The sequence below is a fragment of the Equus quagga genome, chromosome 17 (genome assembly GCF_021613505.1).
Source record: "Equus quagga isolate Etosha38 chromosome 17, UCLA_HA_Equagga_1.0, whole genome shotgun sequence".
Taxonomy (NCBI): domain Eukaryota; kingdom Metazoa; phylum Chordata; class Mammalia; order Perissodactyla; family Equidae; genus Equus; species Equus quagga.
In genome coordinates this window covers 15,953,938-15,963,592 of record NC_060283.1, presented here as the reverse complement: position 1 = coordinate 15,963,592, position 9,655 = coordinate 15,953,938, and the positions used below count along the sequence as shown (strand labels likewise).

Sequence of the window (9,655 nt, the reverse complement as noted above, 5' to 3'; positions counted from 1 at the left end):
TTTTTGCAGTTATTTTATTGTGTTTATTTTGGCTTTATTTTGTTTTTTAGGCACTGTCTCACAAAGACCAACTCTGGTTTCATGGAGCAAGCACTAATGTGGATATGAGGCAGGTACTACTTCTAGTTCAGGTGCTGTCAAATCCAGTCTGTGGCTCTATGCTACGATTTTGCTCATCAATCTGTTTTCACAACTGTTGATGAACCAGCTGGATTAAGTTATTTCCTTGGTCTAATTCAGGTCTAATGGACTGAAAAATTAGCTTCTACAAAATTTATTGAATTAAGTGGAAAAACATTAGAAAACTTCTTGAAAGCTTTCCTGTATACTTGATTGGTTCCCATTCATGATAAAAGATATACAATTGTTCAACTTTTCAAAAATTTCTGTTTTCTTCCATTTGTTTCCGCAAAATAACATCTAGCCATTCTAAAATAGGAAGCAATGACCTTTTACATCTTACAAAGAATCAATTAATATGTATCTTTTAAATTATCAATTACTGCCCCTTTACAAAGAACCTAATGGATTTTATCTGGTATGGCTTGGAGAAAATAATTGTTATCAGAAAAAGAGCTTCTTGTACAAGGTCTCAACTTCTGACTAAGTTATCTGGTAAATTCATTTAGATGAGTGGTGAGTATTTTTTACTGGCACTGAGTGCAAACTCTGGGATAAAAAAATAATGTAAGGCTAAGTACAATGTAGAAAAAAGACAAAGCAGAAATAGAGATGGGTAAGAAATATAGTGCTGGAAACTAAAAAGAGAAATAGACAAAGAGAAATAGAAGGACAATTAGAAAAGGAAAAGACTTGAAGCTGACTAGTGAGTAAGATACAGAACCAGATGGACTTGTTTTAATTAAACCACTACCAGCATCTCCTGGAACAAAAGAGTCACAGAAAATGAAAGGAAAAAAAGCACAACCCTCACCCCCCCACACACACAAAACCATGTCATAAGAAAATATAAAATTTTTTTGCCATTTAAAAAAAAACAATATGTACTGATCCAAAGTCCTCATTTTTCATTGAAGGAAATTATGAGAAGAAACTTCACCTCAGTGACTGAGTTCATTCTCTTAGGACTGACCAATCGCCTGGAATTGCAGATTCCCCTTTTCCTGCTGTTTCTGGCCATTTACATGGCCACAGTGGCAGGGAATCTTGGCATAATTATACTCATCCAGGTCAATGCCCGTCTCCACACACCCATGTACTTTTTCCTGAGCCACTTATCCTTTGTGGATCTGTGTTTCTCTTCCAATGTGACTCCAAAGATGCTGGAGATTTTCTTATCAGAGAAGAAAACCATTTCCTATCCTGCTTGTCTGGTGCAGTGTTACTTTTTTATTGCTTTGGTCCATGTGGAGATCTATATCCTGGCTGTGATGGCCTTTGATCGGTACGTTGCCATCTGCAACCCTCTGCTTTATGGCAGCAAAATGTCCAGTGGTGTGTGCAAATCCCTCATCACGGTGCCTTATGTGTATGGAGTGCTCACTGGCCTGATGGAGACCATGTGGACCTACAACCTAGCCTTCTGCGGCCCCAATGAAATTAATCACTTCTACTGTGCTGACCCACCATTGATTAAGCTGGCTTGTTCTGACACTTACAACAAAGAAATGTCAATGTTTGTTGTGGCTGGATGTAACCTTTCCACTTCTCTCCTCTTCATCCTGATTTCCTACCTGTATATTTTTCCTTCTATTCTTAAGATTCATTCCACAGAAGGCAGGCACAAAGCTGTCTCTACGTGTGGCTCCCATCTGACAGCTGTTACCATATTCTATGCAACTCTTTTCTTCATGTATCTTAGACCTCCCTCAAAGGAATCTGTGGAACAGGGGAAAATGGTTGCTGTATTTTATACCTCAGTAATCCCCATGTTGAACCCCATGATTTACAGCCTTAGAAATAAAGAAGTGAAAGAAGCATTAACCAGAGAGCTGTTAAGGAAAAACTTATTTTCTTAAAAGGTATCTCTATTCTTTTGGTCACCAAACATTTCCTAGACCTATTTCCTAAGTTACAGGACAGGATTGATGGTGAAATGAGAAATACGGTATGCCAAAGGGGACTACTGCATTGTTTCAAAGCTTTAATGATTTTTTTTTAATCCAAACTCAAAAAATAAAATTTTTATTACAAAAGTTAAATGTTTGTACTTGTCATTCATTTTGTTCAACAGGTACTTTAATTTCTTTGTCTTTTGTACACATCATAGGATTACACTTCTCCCTTGGTTTAGATGGAAGTGTGTGGCTATTTCTGGAAAATGAGTTAGATGAGAATTTATGTGTCAGTTCCCATTTAAGCAGTTAATTGTTGGTGAAAGAACCCTTCAGTGAGTTTTTTTTTTTTTCTGTCATGATAAACAGCAAGATTTAAGATTTAAGCGTGGGTTCTTGAGTGAGGAGATGTGGCACAAAGTGCTCCACCAACTCACAACAGAAACGTAGAATGAATGAGAAATGTTCTTTGTTCTATAAGATACTACTATATGTTGAGTTGTTTATTTCCATGGCTGAAAGTAGCCGTTTCCAGCTGATACAATCTTAATTACACAAGATTCAAACATGTGGATTCATATAATACAGAAATTAAATACCCCAACTCTCAAAGAAATCACATTTGAGATTTAATGTGCTTTTGGTCTTTTTCTCCTATGTTTTTACACATATACATGTGATTAGTTGACATTATTTGTTATTATTATTTAAAATTACTAGGGTAAAAAATATATTGCTTCAAAAGCCAAACAATTTTACAAGGTTTATGTAATCTCCTATCTCACTTCTTTCCTGCCCCATCTCGTTATAGATACATTCTTGATATTTCCTTAGGTAATTAACTTATTTTAAATTATCTGCTTATGTCTGTTTATTGACTTTTTCAATCACGGACATGACTGATTGGCATTTTTTTATTAAAGATAAAGTATTAAAATTCTTCCACTGATTCCTTCATCCCTTCCCAAGAACTATAACTTCTTTCTCCACATCTTCACAATACGATTAAATTCGAATATTTTCTTAAATAGATATTTGTTGTTAAAATTACTATGAATGTATCATTAGTAATACCTGAATAATACTATGAGTCATTACTAATACTAATTACTAATTATATGAATAATACTGTGAATGCAATTCCCTTCTTGTACTATTATTTGATTTTCTTATAGTTGATGGTTATCTTTATTTTTGATTTTCTTTTCGTACCTAGTTTTTCCAAACTTCCACAGAACTATAAAGCACCTCTTATAGAGACAAAATGATAAATGATCTATACTTTCCACATTTTCTCCCTAGAGGTCCTCTGTCCTCCTATTGGATTCTGCACTGCTTGCTCTCTAGGTCTGTTGCAGAACTGTGATCTCAAGATAATAATTGCTGCCATTGGTTCAAAATGTTTCATTCATCAAACCTATGTGATCACTGGGCAATATATTACAAACTGGACATTCAGCAATAAGCAAGACAAAAACGTCCTTCATTACATTTTAGGGGAGGAAGTTAGATAGCAAGGCATCTAAACAAACAGATAATCAAATATTTCAGGTATTGCAAAGTGCCATGGAAAAGGTAAAACCAGGCAATATGGAAGACAGTGACTGGCAACATCAGAAGTGAGGGTCATGATAATGTGTCAGTTTCAGTGGATGGGAAGGACTCTTGGGAATTGAAGCCTACATGATCACATGTAGGCAAATATAAACAGAGCATTGGAAAATATAGTCAGGAGAATCAATAGCAAGTACAAAGATTTAGGGATGAAGCCTAGTGTGTCAGAGTAGCAGAAAGAGAGAACGTGTGGCTGGAGCTTAAGAAATGAGAGAAACAATAGGAAGAGTTGATGCCAGGAAAGTGGCTCCTTTATTGGATGGTGCTGCAGATTCCCATAGTTGAGAAGGCAAACAGACTGCCACGCTTTTCTTTGATGTCTCATTTCAGTTGCTGTCACCTCGTGTGTGGCCAATATTCCCTCAGGTTAGACATAAGGAGAAGTTGTAATTTGGTTGATTAATTTTTAAAAAAATTTATTGTTCTTTTTATTCAGGAAAGATGTTTTACCACTTGATGGACTTTTCTACTATCCAATTCCAAGTTCCCTCTATACCTTTCTTTACCCTTATATTTGAAGACTCAGCCGAAGCATTATCTCTTCCAGAAGTCTTCTCTAATGCATTCAGGCAGTGTAGGTACCACATTATTCCTTATCCATGAGTTTACAATTCTATCATTGCATTTATAACATGATGCTCAAATTATATGTATATGCATTTGTTTCTTCCACTGTTCTAAGAAGTTCTTAAGAGAAGAAACCATGTCCTTTCATCTTTATGACCTTTGCACAGTATCTCATAAAGAGATGATGCTCAACTCATGTTTTGTGAGAGAGTAAGAATTTGCTAATCCTTTCCTTTTTCTGCCTTTGCCTATGGCCAATTACAGATTCTTCTCTGTGACTCTCCCTTATTCCAATCTAATATATAGTTGAGGCAGAACAATAGATGATTACTTTGGTTTAGTAAAATCACATTGACTCTCTTTATCACAAATGTCTTGTTACAAACCCATGAAAAGGAGTTCTTTCTGAGGAGGAATTTGAGATTATGATTTTATTGGCACCAGACAGGAATGATCCTACAGTACAGGTCCATTTTCATTGAAGAGAAACAGATAAAAGTGAATGGTGAGCCATAGTGAAAGGGTTTAAGAGAACTAGTTCTGAGTAATGTTTGTAACAATGCATCTTCCTTGAGATCCATTCATAATTACACATTACATTGGGGGTACAATTTATGGACAGAAGGGTCTCCCCTCCTGCTCAGGCAGAGAAACTGTTTCCTGGAAATCACTAAACAGGCATTTACTAAGACCAGGAAAGTTCCAATCCTGGAAAAGAATGCACTCTTTTCATACTTTTTATACCTCTGGCCTCACTAAGAAAGCTTTGACTTTTGACTCAGGGTGGAAATTCACAAATTCCATTATGTAGGGTGAATAACAATTTTGTGTGCTGCTTTTTCATTGCCATCCCAAGATTCATGATATCTACTTTAAATTGTTGGCTATGAGTTAAAAATCAAGATTCTCTTCAGATCCTTGTCTACTGAAAAAAAAAAAAACCTCTTCATATCGAGACGGAATGGTGTGGTGGGAAAAGAACTGATTTTGGAGTTATTCAGATGTGAGATTGAATCTCAATTCTATTATTTATTTCTTATTTGTGTAATCTTAGAGAAGTTACCTCTCAGGATCAGTTTATGTAATTGCAAAACATGATTAGTGAGAGTCAGTTCATGGGATTATTGTGAATATCAAATATTATTTATCAGCTATCTCTTCCTCAATTTAATTTTGAGGCGAAGGTGCTCTGAATTCAATTTTAGATTCAATTATAGAAAACTTTTCCAAACATGATAGACATGATAGAAACAATAATTTAAATATGTTACTTATTCATTCATATATTTAAAATATACTTGTTGATTATTGTACATGTCAGGCACTGTTGTTATCATTGGTAATGATCAGCGTCTTCCACCTGCCACATTCCATGAGTTTTTCTCCTGGAAATCAATCATTGATACCTAGTATTACTTATTTCCATATCGTAAGCATCCCATCAATGTGCAAACTCCTTTAGGGGAAGGATATATCTTTTGTATTTGTTTTCTGAAGATTAAACAGCATGAACTTTGCAATTAGTACATATTTTGTATGAATTTTTTCCCCCTGAGGAAGATTAGCCTTGAGCCAACATCTGTTGCCAATCCTCCTTTTTTCTTTTCTTGAAGAAGATTACCCCTGAGCTAAGATTTGTGCCAATCTTCTTCCACTTTATATGTGGGTTAACACTGCAGCATAGCTGACCAGTGGTATAGGTCCACACCCAGGATGCTAACCCACGAAGCCAGGACACCAAAGTAGAGCATACCAAACTTAACCACTGTGCCACAGGGCCAGACCCTTGTGTGAATTTCCTAAAGGGCAAACAATGTAGGAAATATGTTAGAGATCTTGAAATGATGAAAGTAATTACCTGAATTTAGTTTCATGGGAAGTTGTGCATCAGGGTATTTTAAAGTTGTATATTTAGTAATGTCTAAAGTATTGCCCTGTACTCATTGAAGACAATTGGTTTGAACTCCAGTGAAATATAAAATATTAATTAAAAGTTACCTTGATTTGAGAAAGTATAGTGCTACCAATTAGTATTTCTCCCTTTAAGGGTATTTTCCTCTGGGATGCCAATTATAATTGCTGCTTCTTGAAACATTTGGGGATTCTCCTAAGAAATATGCTGATGTCAATAACTTGGGTGTCAATCCTATAGCGCTGGTCAGAATTTGATCTTTGAGGTCATTAAGTTGACACTCTTCTTTTCACAGGCAGGAGAGGAAATGTGTTTGTATATTAGTTTTTGATATATAGTAATTTATGTATTCTCTTCATTAAATTGCATACTTTTTAGATATCAATGTGTTTAAATAGGTAGTTTTAAGAGGAATTTGCACAGACAATGCACTTTCAATGAGAGAAGATCTGTAGGGTATTTACTCAACTCTATCTTTGTGTTTTTTGGATATTAACAGTGTTTTTTGAATCATTCTGGGAGAATTCCATAGTATAGATCTCTAGGAGATGTTTCACCGTAATTAATTTCAAATAATATTCTTTTTATGCTTTCCATTTGCCTAATGTCTTGGTGTCTACCATCACAAATTTCCACAAAAAAACAAAATTTGGAAATTTATATCTATGTAGTTTATGAACGGTTTAAAACTTTTCTGACCTCTAAGAAGTAAAGCATATTCTCAAACAGGCTTTTCCCTGTGACCATTAAGCATATGGAAAAGTAAGCTTGAGTATATGTCGCTAAGAAGTTTGGACTAGAAGATTTCTGAATTTTTTATGGTTCTCTTATTTATAAGAATCTGGATTCTTTTCCAACTCCCTGTTTCTATCTAGGACCTGATTTTTCATAAGCCATACTTGTAGTTCAGGGAAAATTTTTTTAAGAATATTGACCTTCTTCTTCTTCTTTTTTTTTTTTTCCAATCAAGATACTTTAAATATGAGACAGTACTCAAAGAACTAAACCAGGTCAAGGACCTTATCACAATAAGTTAATGAAGACGATTCTCATCCCTGTTTTGCCAGTTTGCATATGTAGTCGCTTCACTCATCACAATTCCTGACTGCATCTGAACATTTACTACATTTCTTAGTTCTTAACAGCAGTCTGACAGATCTCCCATGGGCTCTGTCTTTATATTAGCTTCCTCTGTTTTCATAGTCGCACAATTCAAGAATTAAAATAAGGTTAGTGATAATGGTTTCCACCAAAAAATGACATGTGCCCATGACCGGTAAGACCTGAGAAAAATTGCAAAGCTCCTTAGAGACTGAGTCAGTACTATAATCTGGATCTTGTATTGCAGAAGTTGCTCATGGGCAGAGAGCTAAAAGAAGAGCTCTTGGCTTCCTTCTTCCCAATTGAATCATAATATCTAGCCACTATCCTAGATGCTGGGCTCAAATTTCTTCCTTTTCTTTTGTTTGTTTGTTTGTTTGAGGAAGATTAGGCCTGAGCTAACATCTGCTTCCAATCCTCCTCTTTTTGCTGAGGAAGATTGGCTCTGAGCTAACATCCGTGCCCATCTTCCTCTACTTTATATGTGGGATGCCTACCACAGCATGGCTTGCAAAGCGGTGCCATGTCCACACTCGAGATCTGAACCAGCAGACCTCTGGCCACTGAAGCGGAACATGAGAACTTAACCACTGTGCCACCAGGCCAGCGCCTCTTCCTATTTTTAAAAGTTAGGGCATGGATACCTTGGCTGCCTGTCTTACTTCTCACTCCTTCATCTTTTATCTTTGTTAGAAAGTCCATCCCGATTGTCTGCACCTCAAAAAAAACTGTATTTTCAGATCCTGTTTTATTCATATTTGTTTTTTCCAGTAGCCTATAGTACAATCATTGATGCAGAATAGTGAGGTGATAATATTAGATCAATTGAACTTAACACTTTTGACAACAGTTATTATCTTTTCACAAGCACTTGATTCAAATGAGAGGAAATGATGGGCTTTCCTGGGAAAGTATCATGTTACAGAAGAACACTAAACTGGGAAACTCTGATGCTTGATTCCTCTGCTTGTTCTTCCATTTCTGAGCTGTGAGCCAGGGTCGCAGTGTTAAATTTTCTGAACTTGATCACTCACCTAACCGAACCTATCACCTCTATCTTGTCCACTGTCTTGCTTCTAGCATCCAGCACCGTATCTAGAACTTGAAAGATTTGCAATAATTACTATTATAGGCATGTATACATAGATGAACGAATGGCTTACAGGTTTTACAAAGTGACAAAGTGTTTTCTGAACTATAAAATTTAAAGTTAATAAGACGGGTACAATTGTTGAAAGACTTCATAATGTTTAATAGCTGAGAAAATGACATTTGAAACCAGAAGTTCAAAGAAACCATCTGTTTCTTGACTGTAAAATGGAATGATACAGTATGTATTTCACAGTGTTGTTCCTGGAATTAAATAAGATAATACATGGAAAGTACCTTCATACAGTGCACGAAACATAAGAACTCAACAAATGTTATTATTGCTGTTGTGTTGTTATACCTCCAAGCAGCAAATTAACCAGGTCTGGTAGTTTCATTTTTATTCAGGTTAAAAATGAAGTGCTACTCACATTGATGTCCTCAGCCTATTCAGAGGATATAAGAAGTTTTATGCAGCCTCTGACAAATTTTCTGTTAATGATATTTGCTAATGTCAAAATTGTTTGACAGAAAAAGAATATTTAGATGTGTCATTCATTTTATGTAATTCTTAGTATGGAGAAAATTGTTTGTAAATTAAAATTTGGAGACATTAACACATAATATTTTAATTTATTGTAATATATTTAAAATAATTTGTGATAAATTCAATAAAATGCATACCTTTTATATAAATTATAAGGAAAAAATAAGGAATGCACATTAAACCACCACCTTGCATTAGAAATTATTTCTGTAAATAAGGATGAAATTTACTTTTTTCCTATTTAATCAATTAAGCCAACAGCAAATATTGAAAAGATTCTTCTTTTTAACTGTGATTTGAAATTCCTTCTTCATCCTGTATCAGGTTATGACATGTGTAGATCTATTTGTGGACTTTATACTCAATGACATTGGTCGTTTTTCCCAATTGTGTACCAATAACATACTGTCCTGAATATTGCAGTTTTATAGTAGGTCTTGATATCTGATAGGAAACTCCCTACAAAGGAGTGTTCTCTGCATAAAACAGGGAAGCAGTTGAAGCAGATGTTAAGAGAATATGCTTAAGATATAATAGATTGTGCTGATAATGGGCCATGAATTCAGATGGCACCTTTAATCTCTTATCTTCATATTATATTAGTCCCTACTCCTCATTTTTCTTGACAGCTATTAACTCTCAGATCTCTGATTTCTCCATGATTTTAGAGCAACCCTTTCAGTGTGTTCCTATGTTCCTAGTTTCAACGTGCTCATCATAATTCTTCTCTTAATAGTTAGCTATTCAACAAATGCACGGATAACCTTGGCCTCTCTCAATGCTGAACACTTCCCCACCTGCACCAACAGC

At 35.3% G+C, this 9,655-nt stretch overlaps 1 protein-coding gene across 1 annotated transcript; it reads left to right on the top strand.

Moving 5' to 3' along the window:
- Nucleotides 1–1,040: 1,040 nt before the first annotated feature.
- Nucleotides 1,041–1,979, top strand: LOC124229395 (olfactory receptor 5M8). The gene has a single exon (XM_046644594.1). The coding sequence runs from the start codon at nt 1,044–1,046 to the stop codon at nt 1,977–1,979; it is 936 nt and encodes a 311-aa protein (XP_046500550.1). The 5' UTR covers nt 1,041–1,043.
- The last annotated feature ends 7,676 nt before the right edge of the window (nt 1,980–9,655 follow it).